The sequence below is a fragment of the Myxocyprinus asiaticus genome, chromosome 19 (assembly GCF_019703515.2).
Source record: "Myxocyprinus asiaticus isolate MX2 ecotype Aquarium Trade chromosome 19, UBuf_Myxa_2, whole genome shotgun sequence".
Classification (NCBI taxonomy): domain Eukaryota; kingdom Metazoa; phylum Chordata; class Actinopteri; order Cypriniformes; family Catostomidae; genus Myxocyprinus; species Myxocyprinus asiaticus.
The window spans coordinates 32,195,710-32,220,794 of record NC_059362.1 but is presented as its reverse complement, the minus strand read 5'-3'; the positions used below and the strand labels follow the sequence as shown (position 1 = coordinate 32,220,794).

General features: G+C 38.1%; 2 protein-coding genes and 1 long non-coding RNA gene across 5 annotated transcripts in view; 1 reads left to right on the top strand and 2 right to left on the bottom strand.

Moving 5' to 3' along the window:
• Positions 1-8,437, bottom strand: part of LOC127410443 (sex comb on midleg-like protein 4) — a 37,677-nt gene extending 29,240 nt beyond the window's left edge. For both annotated transcript variants that reach the window (XR_007892124.1, XM_051645715.1), the window contains exon 1: positions 6,521-8,437. The gene's annotated coding sequence lies outside the window, so the exon portion shown is untranslated. The remainder of the gene's footprint in view (positions 1-6,520) is intronic.
• Positions 54-16,334, top strand: LOC127410450 (uncharacterized). Of its 2 annotated transcripts, none has more exons than XR_007892127.1 (4): positions 54-96; positions 2,404-2,487; positions 13,835-13,902; positions 16,188-16,334. It is a non-coding gene; the product is annotated as an uncharacterized LOC127410450 (long non-coding RNA). The 2 variants fall into 2 exon arrangements; XR_007892126.1 differs by having other exon boundaries at positions 63-123.
• On the bottom strand, positions 8,615-25,085 carry sec63 (SEC63 homolog, protein translocation regulator). The gene is made up of 20 exons (XM_051645712.1): positions 24,867-25,085; positions 23,110-23,209; positions 22,762-22,876; positions 22,546-22,658; positions 22,195-22,256; positions 17,970-18,028; positions 17,801-17,851; positions 17,510-17,618; positions 17,307-17,401; positions 17,026-17,158; positions 16,431-16,523; positions 16,180-16,325; positions 13,988-14,135; positions 13,813-13,895; positions 13,433-13,489; positions 13,085-13,249; positions 12,836-12,997; positions 12,274-12,474; positions 11,420-11,524; positions 8,615-10,872 (listed from the first exon to the last, which is right to left on the bottom strand). Exons 1-20 carry the CDS (start codon positions 24,988-24,990, stop codon positions 10,735-10,737), a joined length of 2,259 nt encoding a protein of 752 aa, XP_051501672.1. The 5' UTR covers positions 24,991-25,085; the 3' UTR covers positions 8,615-10,734.

Sequence of the window (25,085 nt, the reverse complement as noted above, 5' to 3'; positions counted from 1 at the left end):
TGATATCAAGATTTTGTTAGGAAAGGAGGACAGTTTTTTGCTTGGGCCAGACACTTAAACCGTGCAACCACCTGAAGAGGAGTGCCTCCCACTCAGGTACCCAGAGCTTTTTTGGACAAATATGTAAGTTACACACACACCAGTATATAATTACTTTGAAAGCTTTAAAGAGCATAGTGGCAAAGATGCCATAAGTTTCTGGGCAAGGTGTCCAATTCTTCATTATTTTGAACTTCCCATACTGTCTGAATTTATATCTACATGTTTTAATACTGTTGCAAAGATGTTGAGTAATCGGATCTTCCTGAACTGGTATTCTGGATGGCTGTAAGGGTGCAACAAGTTGTACAAAACAGTCAAACACTGACAACAAATTGCTAAGTATCAGAGGGTAATTATTTGTTGTTGTTGTGTGTCTGTGTTATGGGTAAACATACTGGCTTATTCTTTGGAGAGTTTGTTTGTTTTGCACCATGACACCATTGCACCATTTTGTTAGTGATGTTGTGTGTACATGGGATGGAGGTTAAGCCCGAACATGGGTGCATTATTATTAATTATGTATAAGTGTATGTGCTGGAGCAGGTGTTTTAGTATAGTACACACACACATCTCTCGCTGTCCATCTTTAAAAATGCACCTAATTTATGGTTACTGTCCTTTCTAGAAATTGGATACATTTATTTATTAAAGTAAAGCATATTATTATTCATCTTGAGCTTAGTTTTCATCTGATCTAGGCCTTGACATCCACAAGCCTCGAATAAAGCAGTCTTGATTGCATTTTCTATTGTTCACGGGGGAAGGGTCGAAATGTCATCTCTAATTCAAATCTTTTATTAGTTTATTTACATGTGTATGTTCAACCTTTAAGGCGTAGTGACAGCCTCTGTGCATAATACAAAATGTTATAAAAGTTTTAAAAAACTCCAATAAATTGTAAGCTCTCACTACCTCTACTTTTAATATAAAGGTATCACTGATTCACTAGTCCTTTTTTAACCATAAATAACCATTTCCATCCCTTCTCAGTGTCCAAACAAAAGATGTAGCCTGAAATGTGTGGTTGGATTTGATAAAGCAATGGCGTTTACTGAATAACCAACAGAATAATATATATATATATTGAAAAAAGCAAATTAGCTAACTGTTTCAAACAGTAGAGCTATTGTTAGAAAAACTGGACAGGAGAAAAGCTGATTTTTCACCACAGAAGAAAAAAGTATACTGGACAAAGCTTCTTCCTCTCCCTCATCCTGTCTTTTAAGATATATCCTAATGCAAGCATCCTCTTTGTCATGAATGCATATTTTACTGGCTGGTACTTTTGTGGCTTTTCAGAGATGTTTCTCTCTACATGCATTCATGAAATCTATCCTAAACAAGGATATGGGGGTTTAATTTAATGAATTAATTCAAAATTCATTATATGTTTTTAAATCTGCTTTCATGTGTGCAAATTTCCTGCAAAGGGAAACATTTGGTATTAGTTGGCTTAAGATACACTGTTTTCATCTTAATAGTAGCCGAGTGAAATCACTGCTGAAATTTTATTTTCAGGCAAGTATTGCAGCATTTGAGAGAGTATTGCAGAGTATTGCATGACTAAAGTTGTTGTGCTGTTTAATTTGTGTGTGATAGTGTACTGTGTACACAGCAAAACAGGCTTTCTGTTTGTTTGTTTTTTCTTTTTAAATTCTGAGTGGCCCCTCTATAATTCATTATGATTAAACTGAATCAATGTTGCTGTTGGTTTTTGCATAATTTGCAAGTGAGCTAACTTCAGGGAAACACAATATAGTAGTCTAACAACAAAGGGTTGCAGGTGGAATCATGAAGATAATTTTATCCAGGGGTCGGAGCACTCACTAATAATGATCTCTCTGTCTCTCTTTCCCTTTGGTTATTATAGGCCCTATAATAAATTAAACAGAGATGCCCACTATGAATGTGTAAAGTTTCCATACATTGTTGTCACAGCAGACCAGCAGCCACCTCTGTAATAGATAAGTGTTTTAGTGAGGGCCACACTTGGCCAGTGGTTTATTAGCATTCATCCTATTTATTTGTATTTGCCCTTGTGCTCTGTAGGCTGAGAGAGGCTTAGGCTCCTCTTGAGAAATTACAACAAAAGAAGAAATCAGAGACACCGACACACTCAGAATATAAACATTAAAGTCCACTTGTGCCCAGGACACAGCCACACCCACTCCCTTGATTCACACTGAGTACACACATGCTCACATGCAAAATTATTATTCTGAAACATTTGAAATGCAAAAAAATTCATCGAAATGGGACTTAAGAGGAGGTACACACACTGCAGACAGTGTACAGTACAGAGCCTATTTTGCCTACTCAAATAAATGAAATAACCCTTCGTTCTGATGTCTTGTGTAATAGAAGTGAAGAGCCCTGACTATCACTGTCACTGTTAGGTCCAGTCAGAAAACCAAGAAGATTGAATTTCATTCTGGACTTCAATCGGTGAGCAATATTCAAATACACTTCCCTCTAGCTTTACTGTACCTGTATTCTCAATATTTGAATATCTCAGTTTTGATTAGGGCTATGGGGCAATAAGCAAGAAGTACAAGGAGGAAGTTGCATTGCAAACTGTTTTCTACCCCAAATGGTAAATCATAGTTTGGTAAATAATTAAAGTTTAAAGTGATAAAACACTGTGAATTAGTCCCAGCTCTGATGTGCTCATTTTCTATCCCTTAATAATCAAGCCCCCACCCTCAATTTAATTTATCAGGAAACCACCTTTGTTTGGGTCTTTTTAACTTTATTACATTGAAGGGAGAGCAAAAGTTAAAAATCATTCTCATAATATTACATATTGCACAATGCATCAATATTTTTTCAATAAAGATCAGAATTAGAAAAAGTTCAAGAAAAATGTAATGAAATTATATAAATTTTAAATTAAGCAAGTATTAGGCTACTTAAGTATTTATTGTAGTGACCGTTAAAAAAGGCAAATTCATGAAAATATAGCAAGAGCAATGCAATCAGAAAAGTGCAGGATCTAACAATGGCAATATACTTAATGGTTAGGTGCTGAAGGTTTTCATAAACAGATAAATATGGTAGTACATGCTGAAGACTCTGAAATCTGAAATTTCACCAATTTAAATCTCAATCATAATCATACTCTCAAGAATCACTTCAGAAAATCGCCAAGCTCACTGGCCCATGAAAAAGCATTCTGTCTACCACTAAAAGATTAGCAACTTCTGAAGCCATTAATCAACAATAATGTCTTATTTCAGGCCTACTGTTCAGATCAGAGCGGAGTGTGAATTTTAAATGGACATGTATGACGCTCCACAATATCCTGCTCATTTCTCTGATGTCTCGGTACAAGGTCAACAGAAAATTATTTATCTATCTGGCAGTGGTATTTCCTCACACAGACCATACCACAAACTTTGAAAGGGCAAGGCTGGTTTTTGCATGACCCTGAATTGCTCTGTGACTGGAGTGTGTTTCTCTAACCTTGTAACCACACACACTTTCACACAGCCCATCTCTAGTGGCTTATTTGGACCAATAATAAAGTCTGTGTGTATCCACTTATTCACTCTGACACACTGCCTGAGGGTCTGTTAATACACACACCACTGCACTGTGTGTGCAAGTGTGTGTGTGTGTGTGTGTGTGTGTGTGTGTGTGTGTGTATGTGTGTACAGGTTTTGCTATACTTGTGAGGACCATGTATTGAAAATCAACCTGTTCTGTGAGGACATTTCTGGTTGTGAGGACCTTTTGGGTGGTCCTCACAAGGGAAATGGCATATTAAATGATGTCTTTTTGAAAATGTAAAAATGCAAAAAGGTTTCTGTGAGGGTTAGGTTTAGGGATAGGGTTAGGGGATAGAATCTATAGTTTGTACAGTATAAAAATCATTATGTCCATGGAGGGTCCTCACAAGTATAGCAAAACCAACATGCGTGTGTGTGTGTGTGTGTGTGTGTGTGTGTGTGTGTGTGTGTGTGTGTGTGTGTGTGTGTGTGTCACAGAGGAAAAGGACCTACAGTTAAAGTCAGAAGTTTACATACATTTAGGTTGAAGTCATTAAAACTCATTTTTTAACCACTCCATAGATTTCATATTAACAAACCATAGTTTTGGCAAGTCGTTTAGGACATCTACTTTGTGCATGACACAAGTAATTTTTCCAACAATTGTTCACAGACAGATTGTTTCACTTTTAATTGACTATATCAAAATTCCAGTGGGTCAGAAGTTTACATACACTAAGTTAACTGTGCCTTTAAGCAGCTTGGAAAGTTCCAGAAAATGATGTCAAGCCAATTAACTTCTGATAGGCTAATTGGCTAATTGGAGTCAATTGGAGGTGTATGTGGATGTATTTTAAGGCCTACCTTCAAACTCTGTGCGTCGTTGCTTGACATAATGGGAAAATCAAAAGAAATCAGCCAAGACCCCAGAAGAAGAAAAAAAAAAATTGCGGACCCCCACAAGTCTGGTTAATCCTTGGGAGCAATTTCCAAATGCCTGAAGGTACCACGTTCATCTGTACAAACAATAGTACGCAAGTATAAACACCATGAGACCACGCAGCCGTCATACTGCTCAGAAGGAGACTCATTCTGTCTCCTAGAGATGAACGTAGTTTGGTGCGAAAAGTGCAAATCAATCCCAGAACAACAGCAAAGTACCTTGTGAAGATGCTGGAGGAAACAGGTAGACAAGTGTCTATATCCACAGTAAAACGAGTCTTATAACGACATAACCTGAAAGACTGCTCAGCAAGGAAGAAGCCACTGCTCCAAAACCACCATAAAAAAAGCCAGACTACAGTTTGCAAGTGCACATGAGAACAAAGATCTTTCTTTTTGGAGAAACATCCTCTGGTCTGATGAAACAAAAATTTAACTGTTTGGCCATAATGACCATTGTTCTGTTTGGAGGGAAAAGGGTGAGCCTTGCAAGCCAAAGAACATCATTCCAACGGTGAAGCATGTGGGTGGCAGCGTCATGTTGTGGGGGTGCTTTGCTGCAGGAGGGACTGGTGCACTTCACAAAATAGATGGCATCATGAGGAAGTAAAGTTATGTGGATATATTGAAGCAACATCTCAAGACATCTGCCAGGAAGTTAAAGCTCAGTCGCAAATGGGTCTTCCAAATGGACAATGACCCCAAGCATACCTCGAAAGTTGTGGCAAAATGGCTTAAGGACAACAAAGTCAAGGTATCGGAGTGGCCATCACAAAGCCCTGACCTCAATCCGACAGAAAATTTGTGGGCCGAACTAAAAGCGTGTGCGAGCAAGGAGGCCTACAAACATGACTCAGTTACACCAGTTCTGTGAGAAGCTTGTGGAAGGCTACCCAAAAAATTTGACCCAAGTTAAACAAATAAAGGCAATGCTACCAAATACTAGCATTGTATGTAAACTTCTGACCCACTGGGAATGTGATGAAAGAAATAAAAGCTGAAATAAATAATTCTCTCTACTAATATTCTGACATTTCACATTATTAAAATAGTAATCCTAACTGACATAAGACAGGGAAAGTTTTCTACGATTAAATGTCAGGAATTGTGAAAAACTGAGTTTAAATGTATTTGGCTAAGGTGTATGTAATCTACTGACTTCAACTGTAATTTCAAGTGTGCTTAACCTCTGAAGTCACTCTTTTCCAAAACCCATTGCAAGAGAATTAATAATTATCCGACAATGATGACTATTAGATTAATGATTTCAAAGTTTCATGTTAAATCTAAAATCTGATCAACTAAGGGAAATCAACAGGCTAATAGACAATTGGCCAACATTAAACAAATTTTTTATTTATTTTTTTGGTCTGAAAAGCAGTTTACTTACCTGAAAGCAATAAATTGCACATTACATTCACATTTATTAATCACAAATCTCACTATAACTCCAAGGTTAAAACTGTAGGCCTTTAGCATAAGACTTTAGAGATATTGCCGGCAAAACAAGCGGTGGCACAGGTGGGGCAGGTATTTTGTCCCAGCGGATTTAACACCGTGTACCTTATAGCACAAAAACAACCTCACGACTAAAAAACTGAATTCTTTACGTTGTTTCTAAAAAAACACAATAAATAAAAAACATTTATAGGTAAATGTACTGACTCAGCAAAATAAACCACTCAAATTTCTATTCGGTAGATGGTGGGAAATAATTCAAACATGTACTAAAAATGATTTATTTGACGGTTATACCAACGTCTACATCTCAGAGATTTTTCACATAAAAAAATTAGGGTACCTATGCGCACCATTAGTGTGGAAATTAGTAGACTGTACGAGTGACTGATTAACATGCACTCCATCTGATAAACAGATCTACAGGCACCGAACAGTACGTTATTATAGCCGATAATGTTGATTAATCACCAGCCAAACAGCATTACTGTGGCCATTTCATTTTTGCCTCATTCAACTTGCCGTCTCAAATGACACTGAAATCAGCAAAGATCCATTTGGGAAAATGAGCTCGTGCCACAATTATTTACCTCGTGCGTTTGTAGGTGACCAAACATTTAGATTGTCATCCATCCGATCGAGTTGTGCAGAACAATCTGCCCCAAGAGCAGGAGCTGGACTCCGGGCTCGATTTTCTTCCCGCGCCGCCGGTGCTGAAGTGAAGTCGCGCGAGGACCGTGGCCAGGGTTCCCGGAGCAAAAAAACAAAAAACAAACAAAAAAAAACAGCCGGTTTCGCACGTAGAGACGGTGCCAAGCTGATCCGCACACCGGGGATCTAATTAAAAGGCAAGACACTGGGGCGTATGGTGAAACGTTTACATATTTCGCCAAGGTATGCGAAACGATGGAGAATACATAAACACCCATACAGGATATCCGACTGTATCCTAAAAAATCTATTGCATAAATACTGCATTAGCCCCTGTGTATACTGTATGTGGAGCTTGAAATCTCTATTCGGTTATTGGGTTTCGGAACATGCCAACTTGAAAACCCCACATAAAGCTTGTTAATGAAATCCCTAGGAGGTGTCGGGGCTAAACACAATGTTTCCTATCAGGTTATTGTCACTTACGTGCATAATAATGCAGCGTTTCAGAATTTTCGATTTGCTTAAAAGTGTTTTTTCTTTTCTTTTCTTTTTCTTTTTCTTTGTTTTTTTTTTTTTTTTTTTAAGATATGTAGGCTGTTGCATCAACAACGTCATTTTCTTCATCACAGCATCTAAGAGCCATTTACATAAAAACCAACCCACCAAAAATAGATGTATCAGTTACGTTATTTTAAACATCACATAAATCTTTGTTATTAAGTTTTTTACTTGAATGCGAAATCAACATATTACCAATGGGCTGTTATAACCCCCTCTGCCATTCCTCTAAGTGGACCCTCCAGAATTTAAAAAGAAAATGAACTAAAAGAATAAGCCTGGCCTATAAATATGGGTCAGTTCATATTGGTGGTAGGCTATATTTTGGTAAAGTTGTGTGCTGATTTATGTGGATGTTTAATTTGAATGTTTTTCCAACTTTGTGGATAGATGAATCTTAAACGTTTTAAATGAAGAAAAAAAAATCTACTATTTGTCTTTCATGATTTTATGCATTCAGTTGTCATTTGATCCTTATTAATGAGATTCAGTATTAAAAAAAAAAAAAAAAAAAAAAAAAAAAAACATTTACAGTTATTTAAATAGCCTGTGTTTAAAATCTGTCAGTTTGCTCTTTAATCTTGTTGACTTCCTGAAATCTATTCAAATCAGATGGAAAAAAGATCTCACCTATGTTAGATTTGCGTGTGAATATGTATCGCAACCTGTTCCGGACGACACGCAAGGTTAGTGAAAAAATTAGGACAAACAAGATTTTGATGTAGTAGGCTACAATATATAGGCTACAGACCCACTTAAAACATGACAGTCATGCGTGTGACGTACAACATTTAGAAATACGGCACAATTTGAGTTTACACGCCACTGAACGCACACAAGCCCGACAATTCCACGGAAATCAGTGTCTCGTCACAATAAGGTGCGAATTAGACATTCCTTTTTTTTTTTCTTTTAAACATATAGCCTATAGTATTTTGTTTAGACGTTGGTTTTGGTTTGATACATTAATTCCATTGCTCCAAACTGCAACAATTAGCTATCGGTGAGTATTACCGTTAATATGAAGAATTATGGAACGCATTTACACTCAAGACTATTTAATAAAATTAAATCGACATTCAAATTCATGAGATGCAGAGGCTTGGAGAGCTTCTCAAAATACAGACATAAAACATTTAGGAGAACTGGCTGTCATATAGCCTAATTCAATATGGCAAATCCACAATTCAATGAAAACTTTCAAAGAAGTCTGAACATGCAGGATCTATTAGAGCCTCCAGTTGAAGCTACAGAAACATTTTTTTTTTTTTTTAAATAATGGATAGGACATTGACTTACAAGATTAAAGCTTAGTCTAGTCTATGAAGTTCTTATAAAACCCCTTTTTTATTTATCAAAATTGTCAGGGTAAAAAAATACCCAAAACCCCAACTATATGTGTGTTAAGGTAACCAAAAAAGAAAGTCATTTAAAAGTTATTTTATTTGAAATTATTTAAATACAAATAATATATATTTTCAATTTACAATGACAGTTTCCTTGTAAACAAAAGTGGCAGATACTGTTTCATAGGCAAAAGCCTTTTCTCTGGCCGGTGAGTCTCTGTGTGTGTGTGTGTGTGTGTATGCGAAGACTTGATTTCTCATAATCTGTACACTTGAATCACTGCATTCAGTACACAACATGAATTCTGAGGCTACATTCTTTGTTGGAGCAATAATACTAAAATGTCTGTTTATCTGTAAAACCTTTACCATTTTATAAAACTGGTTTTGAATGTGTTACATGCAGTCAGAATAAAATTTTCCTCTGTAATAAAGATTGCACTATGCAAATGAACAAAGAGGTGGAAAATAATTAAAAGAATTTCCTACTAAATATCTGCAGTTGTCCAAAAAAGAATTCTAAAACACATACATTAGCTATTGGGAACAAACGAGAAAATCTCAATTCTTGTGATAAATTTATGACAGAAATAAAAAGGCAAATCAACAATGAATGGAGAGATTACATTTGAAATATTTGTATCTCAGTTGGCTTAACCTCTCTCAATGTTTGACAAAAGCACAGAGCAGACAGTCTTTTCCACAATCACTACATCAGCGCATTCAATACGCTGTCACACCTTACACTAGTGAAAATATATTTTAATGGGGATTCAAATACATCCACAAAAAAAGCCACATTTTATACTTCTTTTTTAGCCTTGTTGCCACACTTCCCCCCACAAAAAGAAAATTAAGAAAAATTTACAGAAATAAAAACGGACCCTTAATTATTCCCTGCAATCTTATTGGTGCTTCTGTATCACAAACCATCTGCAATAGATGATGGAACCTTATTTGTGGCCAGTAAAAAAATCTGTACAGTGAATAAGGCGTTCATATTTGTTGAGTGGAATGTAAGACCAAAAAAATAAAAAAATAAATACAAATAAACTATGAGCTATGACTGAGGCATTTAGATCCAGTGATCCATGGAAATAAAATGGAAACATTTGTTCTAAAGTTATTAAAAAAAAAAAAAATGTTTTTCGTTCTATGGCCAATGAATAATGAATTAGTCTAATCAATAGCAATAGGTCTCTACTAGAGACACTGTGTCTTTGTAACAGTTGCAGTCAGCAACCGTGGGGGATTTCCTGTTTCCAGTTTAAAAAGTCAACAAATATCAATAACAAATGTCAATTGTCTTAAAGGCGGTTCCAAATCTGAAAAAAAAAAAAAAAAAAAAAGTACAACGGAAATTAGGCCTTGCGATAACAGAGTGCCAAGAAAGCCTCCTGATATCAACCTGCTTATGTGTGGAAGAGCAGAATAGCAGTTCTAGCAACATTTGGCATTAAATCAGGACTAAACTGTAGACCTGGCCGTGGAACGTCTGCAGTCATTATTTCTTTGTGAGGCTGAAACAACCTCCATTGTTGACGAAAAGTTTGAAGAAGGCAAAACAGATTTATAAATGTACAGCACTTTACTTCCAGGCTTCATGACCATGGAGTCAAACTGAAATACAACCCACAGTGGTTCCCCCGAATTCCTGCTCAACCTCAGTACGCACACATGTGTCCCTGTGGTTCATGCTTGCTCTAGATTATGCTTCACATGGCCACGTCAAAGTGGGAACAGCTGGTAAATCTGCATTCTAATAAACTACATAAAACTACAAAATGATGAAGTTTGAAAATACCCTTGAAGAATACACTGCAACTTTGGGAAATGACAGTCATGAAGTGTGTAATTTTTTTTTAGCAGTAGTCTAGTTTTTATTTTTCTGATGCATTGGTTGGTCAGACACCTTTCATTAAGTGGAGAGAAATCTGACACACAGCTGGACCCCACCAACAACCATTCAATATCTGATAATGGCTGGATGAATGCAGGGAAAGATAACCAACAGTTCTTCAAGTCTTATGATTGCCGAAATAAGAGGTTTGGACAAATTTGTGATTCATGAGAGTTTGAAACAGGAAAATGGGGCGTCAATGTCCTTGTTGTGGCCCTGAAGACAGCAGATGTCTGAGGCTATGTGGGTATGTAGGTCTGTTTGTGTGTGTGTGTGTGAGTGTGAACATGAGTGGGCACACGGGCGTGTGAGCTGTGTTTAAGTTTGTATGAATTGATTGGTTGGTTTAGTCGTTGTCTTCATCGTCTTCCTCAGACTCCTCAATACCATCACTGTCCTCCTGGTCATCCTCGTCTTCCTCAGTTTCTGGGATGTCCCACTGTGGATGGTTATCCAACATGGCTTTCGCCTCATGAACCTCCAGCTAAATAGAAACAAAACCAAGGTCACAAAGATTTTAGAAAATACCTAAACACATTTCTACCATAATCTTCATATATGTAAGAAACTGAAACATAATAGATAGATACAGAGAGATAGATGGAGAGAGAGAGAGAGAGAGAGAGCACAACAGACAGATAGAGAGAGTGCGAGAGAGAGCAATATACATAGAGAGAGCGCAATAGACAGATAGAGAGAGCGCGTGAGAGAGAGAGCAATAGACAGAGCGAGCGAGCACGCGATAAGAGAGAGAGCAATAGACAGAGAGCGCGCGCGATAAGACAGCTAGAGAGCGAGCGCGCGATAAGACAGATAGCAAGAGAGCAATAGACAGAGCGCGCGATAAGACAGCTAGAGAGCGAGCGTGCGATAGATAGACAGACAGACAGACAGATGGACAGACGGACAGATAGATGGACAGATAAAACATAGCTTTTGAAAATTAGGCCACATAGGACAATTTTATAAAATAGGAAAGAGCATTTTCCAAAGTGATATTAGAAGAAAAAAAAAAAAAGAAAAAAACTGACCTTCAATGGCTTGACCTGATCTAATCCCATGTATGAATCTGATCTGAGAATCACAGAATACTGATAGTTTCCGGTTTTGGATGGAGCGGGGAATTTCAGTTCAACCTGGGACAAATGAGAAGTTAACGTAATCATTGTTCACTTTACACGTCTGCAAACTCATCAAAATCTAATACAACAGCGAACAAGGAGTAATGCTGAGATGTGAAGGAGATCTATGACCCTTTTGTTTACATCCTTACATTCTCATGTTCCTCACAGAGAAGAGGCACCTGTTATGTCAGACAGAATTATGATGGGCGTCTGGCTGCCTTGTAACTAGTGCCTTAAATAGACAGAGACTGCAGTATGGAGGTTGCCTGGCAACAGGCTATGGGAAAAACTGCTGTGCAGGAGACTAGCACCATTCAGCCAGTCACACAAACACATCTCTCTGTCTCTCTCTCTCATACACACACACACACACACACACACACACACACAGAAAAACACTCACTCATTCTTTTATTATATTTTACTACATTAAAATGAAAGCACACCAAATTGCAATTAATTCAAGTAATTTGCTTTTGGCATAATGTATTTACATTCTGAATGCCTTGGTTTTCCTATTGCAAGAATTGAAAGAAGAAAAAAAAAAAAGAAAAAAAACACCTAATGAATAAACTGAAAATCTTGCATTGTTCCAAATGGGACTGTGCACTTAGACAAAAACATTACCCAATCCCAGCATGACACAACCCACTGCCACAACTGGAAACCAATTAACAGATTTTTTTAAGGAGCAAGGCAAGGTCTTCCTCTCCATAATAAATAAAGTGTGATAGACAGTAAACAAGTGGTTGTAACCTCACCTCTTCTGTGTCTCTGAGTGTGCACACATGATTAGGCATAGACACCAGTGTCTGTTCCTTCCTATCTGCGATATAGAGCCACCACCACTCCTGCTTCTCTTCAGGGAAGTACAGGCTGTACACAGGGTGCGTGACCTTTGACTTGGTCTCCAAAAGTGCCCTCTCACGGCGCTGAATACTTTGTTGCAAGGCCTCCCATTCCTACAGGAAAGACATGCCGGTTATAGAAAACTGTACTGCACTCAATGCCATTTGCAGTCCAGTCCTATGGAGTTTACTTTGAAACTATAACTTCCCAAGCTACAGACAACTCAATATTTAAAGTAGCTAAACTATTGTCAAGCTACCCTCTTTAAAAAAAAAAAAGAAAAAAAAAGTGAGCTATACTTCAAGCTGCTTACAAAAAGCAAACTACATTATAGCTATTTAAATATGTAACTATTATTTATATACTAACAATTAGGGTGACAGCAATTAATTGAACTGATAATGTTATATAATATACAGCTAATAAAACAAGAACCATTTTTATAAAGTAACCGAGTCTGCAACACAAACACACCTCCTCATCATCTCCAGCAATCTCGTCCACCTCCGTGTCACTTTGCTTGTCACTCTCGTCGTCTCTCTCACTGGGCGAGTCCTTGTTTCCCTCTGCTTCATCTGATTCGCTGCCTTTATCAGAGAGCTCGTCCTCTTCCTCTTTTGAAAGAGCAGCGACTTCCTGTGGAGGAAATACCAGCATTTAAATGAAATCAAATGCAAAAAGACACCCAGTCAAACATATCCAGAGTTCAAATTGGCTCCATACATTTCCAGCCACATTTCCATTGGCCTGTTTAGCCTTGTCTCCCTTTGTTTGCTGTTGGGTGACTGGTTTCTTTTTAGTCAGTTTCTTCTTTTTGGACTTGCTGGCTTTTTTTGCTCCTTTATTCTTGTTTTGCCAGACTTTTGTTTTGTTTTTGGCATCACCTTGCTGCATATGAAAAAAATAAAAAATAAATAAATCATTCAACTATTCAATATAATCAATTTACCTATTCAAAGTAACCTTTGGACATCACAACGACCATGTAGCAAGATAAAGTACTAATGCATTTTAAAATCATTAAATCGTGATTTAAAATGTGTAGCTAATTAAAAGCAGACAAATCACCACCTCCTCTGTATTAGTTTCCTCTGTTGGCTGCGGTGGTTCCTCTTTCTCAAACATCTCCTAAACAAATAGAAATTTAGTATACTGTTATTCTGTGTAAAGAATTCAAATACAGATTGTTCTGAAACACTACAACTTGGTCACAGAAATCAAAAAGCCATTTAGCTATAATTGATCCTTAACTGATAATCCAAACAAGTTTAACATTGACCTCTTGTGGATGCCTGCTGCAACTGCAACACGTACCAATTCATGACAATCATCTCATATCATACATGCAACACATCAACTGCTATAGTATGAGTAACATACTGGGTGGGTGTTTTGAGCCAATGAGACATTCTAGTAAATGTGCTACTTGTGCTACTAAATGTGCTACTTACAGACATTCTCTTCCTTGTCAAGGTAACCGTAACGGTGACGATGGATCCAGCAGTGATGTTATTGCTATCTTCATCATCCAGCACTATGGAGTGAGGAAAAACACACACAAAAAGTTCAAATCTTTAAATCACAAGTAATAGTAATTACTGAATTCTTGAGAGTGAAGAAACCCACCTTGAAGTTTGGTTTCCATGTTGATGTAAGGGAAGCTCCCTAAGACTGCCATGACCTCATCATACTTCTCCTCCCCAAGGAATCTCAGCATGTTTCTCCTGTCAGATTCCTTCAGACTGACCAGATCCTGCAGTGTCCGCACCTTATACTGAGAGAGAGAAGAACACAGAGGAACCAAATTCAGATTTTGAAAAACATAGACATTGCATAGTAACAACTATTTAACTGTGGTATAAGTAGTATGACTGCTATGCATCCAAATGCTGGAAAAACTAGGGATGCACAGATGGAACTTTTTGGCCGATTATGATTTTAACAAAATCTACAGACTGATAATGATACCGATATTTTGCAACTTACCTAATATTGTCATCAGATCACTGTTTTACTTAGGAATGCTCAAAAAATTTACAAAGAGGTACAAAACCTTTTTTACTGTTCTAACAATAATTAATTCCACAGAACACTGGATCTGTTGAACACATGACAGGCCAACATTTTAAAGGGAGCCACAGTGAAAGATAAATACAAGATAAAAAGACAAAAGATACAAAAAGTGACTGATTACATGATGACGATCGATATGAAAAAAGGTCATTTTGTAGTTCCAAAACATTTTTGCACTTCTGTTTTTGCAGTTTAAAACGCAGCCTTTTAAGGTTTACTAATCACATAAGGCCATATTGCAATTTCAGTCTTAATTCAATCAATCATGCAGCATTAATGGATATCACACTGATGTCTCTGAAGTCAAAGTCTGCTGGTTTCAAAGCATTTTGGATGGTCTCCCTCATTATATAGCCTATAGGTAAGTGCCACTTTCACAACTGTCACGTCAACTTATGGCGTTTTTTTCCGCATTTATGCGAGAGAGATAAATACTGCATATTCTTAGGAGTGCCAACCTGTGACGAGGTGGTGGGCATGGAATTGTTCTAATCAGTCGGGAGGGGGATAAAGACGAGCCGGAGGCGCCAGTTCGAGAGAGAGAGAGAGAGAGAGAGAGAGAGAGAGAGAGAGAGACATGCGGCCGCTGTGTGTGTGTCTGTGTGTTTAAGTTGATTTATGTCATTAAATGTTTCGTTGACTGCTCAGCCGGTTCCCGCCACCTCCTTGCCCATCCTTACCCGTTACACAACCCTTCTACATATTGTGGCTATTATTATTTCTGGATTGTGAATTTGAAACTCTGTGAATTTTACAAAGTTTGTTACTAATTAATTATAAATCAACCATCGGTTTTTCCATATTGACGTTGTCATCCTGATTACCGATGGTTTTAATTTGATCAATAACTGGTCGATACATCGGTGCATCCCTAGGAAAAACTATTAAAAAAACGTTGAAAATTGTCTGAATAGTAAACCTTCTCTTGGCTGGTTTATGAAAATGTGAATAATGTGCAGCAAAGCAACACCGCAATGGGACATTCTATTGTTAAATTGCTTTTAGTACAAACAACTAATATATGTTGATATTTTAATTTGTAAAAGCCATTTGTACACTTATTTCCCGATGAGACATCCTAACCCTAACATGGGGCAAATTGTGTCACTGGAGTACTAATTTTAGGGCCTTCAGACCAAAGTATACTTAGGTCAGTCACGAACGCTAGGCACTGAACATGTGCAGCCCGATTTTACTAACCGTGCGTACTCTGAATGCGCGTAGAATGCCCATGCGCCTGGATTTATTTGCACTAATTAGTGGGTCCACAAGGTGGCAACGAATTCATTCATTCTTCCGTTGCTGTCACGAAGAAGCGCTAAAAGATGTAATTGCCGCTAAACAACAGGAGACGAATGTGAAAACAACAACAGTGGATGTGGAGGTCAAGAACGTGTGCGAGGAGGTCAGGAGATACATGCTTTTGTATAACTCGAGTCTGAAGGACTATAAAAACATATTTATGGGTCAAAAACTGAATGAAGAGAAATAGTTCAGTCTCTCATAGCAGTCGAAGTATGCGTGCAACAACCGCCTGTGTATGCCTCAGTCAAATGAAGTAAATTTGAAAAGCTAGCCAACCGAAGTATACTTTGGGCTTTAAGTTAAAGGCTCTTTCATCTGAATGCAAGCAGGCATCCTGAAATATAATTAGGTGTATTTGTTTAATATTAATTCTCCTTGCCTAGATGACAACTTTTGAAAAGCGAATTATCTCATCCCACTTTCCCTATTTGTTGTTGTACCTTCTTAGAGATGCAGTATCTGAGGTGCTCCTCTTCAAAATGGGGCAGCTGCAGTAGAGGAGACTTGGCCTCCTGCAGTCCCTGAACCACCATCTGAGACAGCTTCATGCAGTTCTCTATGGAAGTCAGCCTGGGAGCTCGAAGGCCTATAAAACCAAACACCAGCAAAAATCATATTTTAACCATAAATCATTTATTAATGACAACGTGTGCCTTAGCTCAAGAGTTTTATTGGTGTCTTTTTGACTTACCTCCTCTACTGGTTGCCATCATGGTGAGTTGACAGCCAACATTGATCATTTCCTGAAGTAAGGCAGGACACTTCTTCTCCACAAACCTTTGATCTGAAGGGGATATAAATCTTCCAATTAATAAACAATAAATAATTACAGAACCCTCTGGAATCGTTGATTCTTATTGCAGCAAATATTTTTGTACAGTGACTGTATACATTACAACTGGTCATTGTTCCAGGCACCCAATTTCCTAGATAGCTATGCTAGTTTTATATCTCTTGTATCACTCTCAGGTCTTGTTTCACATCATAAACTAATTTAAACTCAAATCAATATTTCATGTTGATTCATTTTGTTATTTGTATAAAGCTGTGTAATAAATAGGATAAATGTACAGTCAGGTCATGACCGTACCCCATCTGGGTTTAATAAAATTGATCGTTTAGTTAAGCCATCATAATTAATTATCGCTGAATAAACCAAAACTAAATAAACATGTTATGTGATGCATGTTAGTCAGTATGAATTATGTCAGAGAGGTTGTTGTCTAAAGATCTGCAATATTATGAGAACAAAGGCTGACACTTGTGACAGGTGCGTGAAGGACTACCTTCATCTACGTTCTCAGAAACCTCCATCCTGGCAAGGTGTGCAAGTAATAAGACTCGAGCCTTCAGGCTGTAGGGGTAGCAGAACGGAGGCTCCTTCTTCTTAACATTAATGTTCCCCAGCTCCCGAATCAACTACAAAAAACATATGCACACTTTTTTTAGGATGCAAGTATTAGAAATCACCAGCCATTTCTTCAAGCACTCCAAATCATTTGCACAAAAATGTCCACAACACATTTCACAATCTGTGTATACATGTTTAGGAAACTGAACATTTTACCTGGGGAACTTCAATGTTGTCTGTTGGTCTTATAATGGCCTCTTTGTTACTACGAGGATCAAACTCAAATGCTGCTGTTAACACCATCACCAACCCTGTCAAACAAAGGAGAGACTAAGGAACCTCCTATTTTTCTCACAGGCAACATTACATCCTGAAAGGTGTGTAGAATAAGCATGCACGCTAAATGGTGGTGCACTTACGTTTCATGTTCATTGTAGGTGTTTTGTACATAAAGTGCATGAAAAGCTGTGTTGTGTTGATCAGGATCTGATCACCACTGTAACGGATGGAACGATACCACCATGTGCCCTAAACACAAATGCATGTACATTACTAAAGAGTTTATCTTTGTATTAATCAATTAAAGAGTTTCAATAATACAGTTTACAAAATGCATGTACAAAAAAAAATTTAAAAGATACAAAAAGGTATACGTTTTCAATTAAAACTAAATGTCAAAGTTACTGATTGCTACTAGAAGACTGCCTTACCACAACCACAGGAAGAATGACCATAAAAGCCAATCCATAGACCAGCAGCACCTGAGAAGGGCACAGACAAGAAGATTTTGCCAATTCAAATATGTCACTCTTATGCAACAAATATAATTATGGAAAAATTGTAAATGCCAGCTGGAAAACAATGATTATGGGAATTTACCAGCATTGAGTTTTTTTGGTCAACGATCCATGCAGGAAGAGCAATTCCAAAACTTGTCACTGATTAAGAGTGGAAAGAATATAGAGAGAAAAAAACAGAACAATTATTTTATTTTCAGTGTAACAAATGTTGAAGGATCAACCCTTAAGACCCTGCTATCCTTCATTCGAAATTAAAGAACGAATGCATGTGATCTCATTTAAAACAAACTCTGGCCCCCCAAAAAAAGGTGTTCTAAAGTTTGTTTTGTTGGTTCGGGCCTGGGCAAACTTTTAGGAAATCTTCGGACCCACTTTATATTAGGTGGCCTTAACTACTACATACTTAACCATTTGATACAATGTACTTATGTATATACATGTTGTTGCATTGTAATTAAATTAAGTAATTGCATTTGATTACATTTGTAGTTACACTGTTAACTTTACCCCTAACCCTAATCTAACCCTACCCAAAAACTAACTCTAACCACTAATCCTAACCCTGCCCTTACTCCTAAACCTACCCGTACCTCAACCTCAGTAGCAATAAATGTGGGAATTTTGCAGAACAGCATGTAGTTACACAGTAAATACATAGTCTGGTATGTATTAAATGTTAGTTTAGTACATAGTAGTTAAGGCCACCTAATATAAAGTGTGACCGAAACTTCTTGCCGGTTGCTAAAAACCTTCTTACTGCCATTGGTCCACGTGATCGGTAGGTGTGACCTGGAGCTGCACCTACCTTGAGGCTGGCAGCTAATTCCTGTTCACGCCATTCAGTCAGTTAAGATCAGTCAACATGTACACACCGGTGTGCATTTATTAGCGAGCTGGTGCAAATTTACCTAAGTCTGTACGATCGTTCATGTAGAGACATTTTCCAAGAATATGTCATGCATTTTTTTTTGGTTTAATTAGCCTATAAAAGGAATCAAATCTACTCAAATACTCTGAAGTGCCCATTCACTCATTTGTTTTATATGCTGCTACACTCATGTGCCTTCTGCAGTGAAAGCCATTCACACATCTGCCCATAGTAAGATATGCCCCTCTTATCATCATTCTTTTGTTTGTATTCTTCCCATTAACACTCTTTATACACAAATCTTTGCAGTTGTATCAGTGTGATCATAAATTACAAAAACAGAGTGCAATCGGCGCATCGAGTGGTTAGAAAAAGCATCTTTTACTGACCTCATGTAGGGGTGCACGATCAATCGGCCACTGATCTAAATAGGCTGATTTTCATCTTAAATCCATGATCGCGATCGGCTGATCATGCCTAGATTCAGGGTAGATCTTTTTTGTAGCACACATGCATTGCTACTCTAATGAATGAGCGCCTGCTCAGCCCTTGAAGCATACAGTGTGGCCACTGGAGGGCGAGTTGGGGGCAATTCTAAGCATTTACGAATTTAAACTTTCAGACATGCTGTAATTTAGACAAATATGCCGGTTTGTTTTAAAACGTGTAAGAATAACGTGTATGAATATTAAGCTGACCAATATCTAGAGTCAACACATTAGTTATTCTGACTCACTGCACAGTGAGCACGGAGTGGATAGAGAGACTGCAAACGGGCATAAAAACAAATTAAACAAAAAATAAACAAGCAAATGCAAATCTGAGTATACGTGATGTAACGTGAGTCATGACAATCTGATGTGTGTGTGGAGCGATAGAGACTGTTTGAGCGATCATGAGCACTATTAGCCTCTCCCCCTTCAACATGAGCACTCTCGGTGTCAATTAAACAACCAACTGAACCCACGCTCTCCAGGTGCTCTCAATATCTCATCAGTCACTCATCTCAGCGCTATTCCCAATTTAATTGAGCATCCCAATTTAAATCAGACTGATGTTGGTCGCAATGCCACTAAATAATAAGCGATATAACTGTTTAACCTTATATAACGGCACCACGCATTCACGCATTTGCTTATTAATTAGTGATTTGTATCGCAACAAAATGCCAAAGGCGGTAAACATTTTTTTTATTGAAAATAATAAAAATAAAGCAGTTTTGGAGCTAGTAATAGACAACTTTCTTATTTTTGAACGTATCTCTGCTGTGTGTGATGCCCTCAAGGTTTTTTATTGGTGGCCAGTATGTCACAATGACCTTTGATATGGACAACAGCACTATTCATAACTGTTTTCAATACCAATAAATGTTAGCAATTCACAATTAATGTAATTTTACTGTGTGGGGCATAAACATAACTGCAGAATATACAGTTGTGCTCAAAAGTTTGCATACCCTGGCAGAAATTGTGAAATTTTGGCATTGATTTTGAAAATAAGACTGATCATGCAAAAAAAACTCTTTTATTTAAGGATAGTGATCATACGAAACCATTTATTATCACATAGTTGTTTGGCTCCTTTTTAAATCATAATGATAACAGAAATCACCCAAATGGCCCTGATCAAAAGTTTACATACCCTTGAATGTTTGGCCTTGTTACAGACACACAAGGTGACACACACAGGTTTAAATGGCAATTAAAGGTTAATTTCCCACACCTGTGGCTTTTAAAATTGCAATTAGTGTCTGTGTATAAATAGTCAATAAGTTTGTTAGTTCTCACGTGGAACTGTCAAAAGACCTGCGTAACAAGGTAATGGAACTTTATAAAGATGGAAAAGGATATAAAAATATATCCAAAGCCTTGAAAATGCCAGTCAGTACTGTTCAATCACTTATTAAGAAGTGGAAAATTCGGGGATCTCTTGATACCAAGCCAAGGTCAGGTAGACCAAGAAAGTTTTCAGCCACAACTGCCAGAAGAATTGTTCGGGATACAAAGAAAAACCCACAGGTAACCTCAGGAGAAATACAGGCTGCTCTGGAAAAAAGACGGTGTGGTTGTTTCAAGGAGCACAATACAACGATACTTGAACAAAAATGAGCTGCATGGTCGAGTTGCCAGAAAGAAGCCTTTACTGCGCCAATGCCACAAAAAAGCCCGGTTACAATATGCCCGACAACACCTTGACACGCCTCACAGCTTCTGGCACACTGTAATTTGGAGTGACGAGACCAAAATAGAGCTTTATGGTCACAACCATAAGCGCTATGTCTGAAGAGGGGACAACAAGGCCTATAGTGAAAAGAATACCATCCCCACTGTGAAGCATGCTGGTGTTCACTGATGTTTTGGGGGTGTGTGAGCTCTAAAGGCACAGGGAATCTTGTGAAAATTGATGGCAAGATGAATGCAGCATGTTATCAGAAAATACTGGCAGACAATTTGCATTCTTCTGCACGAAAGCAGCGCATGGGATGCTCTTGGACTTTCCAGCACGACAATGACCCTAAGCACAAGGTCAAGTTGACCCTCCAGTGGTTACAGCAGAGAAAGGTGAAGATTCTGGAGTGGCCATCACAGTCTCCTGACCATAATATCATTGAGCCACTCTGGGGAGATCTCAAACGTGCGGTTCATGCAAGACGACCAAAGACTTTGCATGACCTGGAGGCATTTTGCCAAGACGAATGGGCAGCTATACAACCTGCAAGAATTTGGGGCCTCATAGACAACTATTACAAAAGATTGCACACTGTCACTGATGCTAAAGGGGGCAATACACAGTATTAAGAACTAAGGGTATGCAGACTTTTGAACAGGGGTCATTTCATTTTTTTCTTTGTTGCCATGTTTTGTTTTATGATTGTGCCATTCTGTTATAACCTACAGTTGAATATGAATCCCATAAGAAATAAAAGAAATGTGTTTTGCCTGCTCATGGTTTCTTTAAAAATGGTACATATATTACCAATTCTCCAAGGGTATGCAAACTTTTGAGCACAACTGTAACTTGTAAAAGTGTGGCAAAGGGCACTTGTTTTTTTTTTTTTTTTAAAGCAGTATCAGTATTGGCCAATCTTAGTGTTGAAAAAAAAAAAAAAAACATCGGTGATCGGTATCGGCCTCAAATTTCCTGATCGGTGCACCACTAACCTCATGTGAATTCTACTCATAGAATGAGGCATAAAGTCATTGAAAACGCATTTTAATGTAACATTAGTTAAGGTTTTACTGAGCGTCCTCATATTTAAATGCTCCTCTAAATGCCTTCCACAGTAGTGTGGCGGGTGTCTGAATGTTTACAAACAGTATACCGTTGCTCGGCTGTTTTAAACTTCTTTTTACCCCTGAACAAAGAACAAAGAAGAACTTCTCCGGAAGAATATCGGAGTCTTTAGGATGTAAGCTAAAAGGTTAAGGCACCTCACCTCTTGGGCCATCAGGGTTGCCATAAGTCTCCCAATTTTTCCGGGATTCCTCATTAGTCAAACTGTGAAAAATGATCAATGTGGACATAATTACAAAAATGTCAAAACCATTGATCGTTAATTGCTGCACAATACTGACAAGCTATAGAAAGGTTTAGTCTTTAATTCTGCCACAGTGGATGATGTTTTTATGAAAAGCTTTGAAGAACTGTATTGTGTCGTGTCGTTTCCCCCAAACCCCACCCCCATTCCACACTGCATAATGAAAACTAAGTTTCAATTACTATAAATAACATAGCATTACATTTAGGCAGCAACAATTAATAAAATGGGTGATGAAAACATTCTTACGCTGAGTAAGCTTTAGCAAGCTTCATGAACATGGCCTCATCTCCACCTTTATCAGGATGGTGTTTTAAAGACAGCACTCTGTATTGCTTCTTAATCTCAGCAACAGATGCTCCCTAGACAGAGATATAATAGATCTATAAATCTTAAAAGGAAGTATTTTAAAGATTAGATTAAGAATGAGATTATCAAAAGGGGAAGAAAGAATTTTGTCCTTACTGCGTCCAGGTTGAGGACCTCATAGGGGTTATATTCCTGGTACTCACGATCTAATTTAGACACCTTATAGGCCAGTAAAAGAAATACTGCCCACCCAAACAACAGGGCTGCTTTTCTAAAATGACACAGGAGAATAAAAATAAGAGGTAGATTTAACGCTATATACACAAAGTTACAGAACAAGCAGTAACTACCCAGATTTATTAATGATAACACTAAATGCGTAAAAACTGCAAAAAAAACCTTTCTGCAGTATGTTAAAAAGTACTGGCAGGCAACACAAGCAAGTTGGGATTAATATCACTGAAACGCTCTTAACAGTAATCACATGCAAACACAATCACTCACTTAAGTGTTGGAACAATGCTCTGCTGTGATTTCATAAGCCGAAGGCGATACCACAGACATCTTCCATGAACTCTTCGTAAACTCTTCAACCGTAATTGCTCTGTGAAAAAATTTACATAACAGACAACAGTCAGAAAATTGGCAATGTTTTGCCACCTGGTTCACATCCACCATGCAAACATAAGGCCACTCACAAAAAAAAAAAAAAAAGCACTGTGGTGCTACCATGGCACAATGGTTATCAGATGGCAATACTATGCTACTTTTATACTATGATACCCAGTGATTACCATATTCATGTCATGGTAATCACAGAACATGTGCAACAACGGTGTCAGTATTACCATGTCTAAATACTCATTGAAGAACCATGGTACATTTTGTGAGTTGGGTAAGCAACCTCAAGGCATTTGATTTTTTTTAAATCTGAACTCACATTCAGATTCCTGTGTGCCCCTCTTACATTGCGCGCCATATTACACAAGCTGTTTGCAAGTGTGCCAAAAACACTATTGTTGTATAACAGACACGGAAAAGACAGGGGGAATCTTTGTACAATAAAACCATCTCTTAAACTATCTAAAGGGATTTATACACTCACTAAGAACTTTATTAGGAACACTATGGTCCTAATAAAGTGCCAGACATGGTCTTCTGCTGTTGTAGCCCATCCGCCTCAAGGTTTGACCTGTTGTGCATTCTGAGATGCTATTCTGCTCTCTACAATTGTACAGAGTGGTTATCTGAGTTACTGTAGCCTTTCTGTCAGCTCGAACCAGTCTGGCCATTCTCCGTTGACCGCTCTCATCAACAAGGCGTTTCCATCCAAAGAACTGCCACCCCTGATCATCCCTGGATGATTTATTTTTTGCCACCATTCTGAGTAAATTCTAGAGACTGTTGTGTGTGAAAATCCCAAGAGATCAGCAGCTACAGAAATACTCAAACTAGCCCATCTGGCACCAACAATCATGCCACGGTCGAAATCACTGAGATCACATCCCCCTCCACGATGGTTGATGTGAAAATTAACTGAAGCTCCTGACCCATATCTGCATGACTTTATGCACTGCACTCCTGCCACATGATTGGCTGATTAGATAATTGCATGAATAAGTAGATGTACAGGTGTTCCTAATAAAGTGCTTAGTGAGTGTATATAAAACAATTGTTGCCCACAGATGTCTGTAACTGCTACTTTAATTTTAGACACACTGTATTTCTTAAGTTGCATCAAATACCACACCATCTCCAACAGGCTGGTATAATTATGCTTTTGGGGGTGGCGTCCGGGGTTATATAAATTAAGAAGATGTGTCTCTAATATACATTTCTTTTTATGGACCTACTCCTTAACATGTGAGACACTTTGAAAGCTCTTGTATGATGCTGTTTGCTTGGAGCTGCATGACAGGCTGAAGTTCAGCTCTCCAGATAACGATGCTCTATAACTGTACAGGACCACAAATAAGCGTCAGCATAAGAAATACTCGTGCAAACATCGTATCAGCATGATCCATTAATAATATTACAAAATACTGATTCCCTTTAGTGTAGTTTAACTGAGTGGGGGTCAGCTGCTAATGCTACATATCAACAATTTAACGAGCCATCACTGAATTTACAGCAGACCCTCATTTTGTTAAAAATCAGTTATCAAACGTCAACAAACGCTCCTCACAGGGGTGACAATCTGGCTATTAGAACAGATCAAGGTAACTGGTTAGCTGGTCGTGCAATAGCATATGGGGCCTTACCCGCATTCTGATCCCGGGGCCAGAGGTAATAGGTGGCTGGGATGACTATTAGTCCCACAAATGACGTGAGGAAATAGAAAAACGTGTTGCCACTGTTGTCGTACTGAAACTGCTGTCCAGCCATTTCGCAGCGGCACTAAACCCCGATATTTTCTGCCGCTTTACCACCCTAACAGTCTCTTCTCTGTTGGACTATTCACATATGCGGGAGAATGAAGC

Excerpts from the sequence above, each read along its gene's own strand:
- sec63 (XM_051645712.1), bottom strand. The coding sequence starts at position 24,990 with ATGGCTGGACAGCAGTTTCAGTACGACAACAGTGGCAACACGTTTTTC. Across the intron at positions 18,029-22,194 it reads CAACCCTGATGGCCCAAGAG|TGACAAGTTTTGGAATTGCT; the intron begins GTGAGGTGCCTT and ends ACTCTTAATCAG. Across the intron at positions 17,619-17,800 it reads TCATTCTTCCTGTGGTTGTG|GGCACATGGTGGTATCGTTC; the intron begins GTAAGGCAGTCT and ends ATTTGTGTTTAG.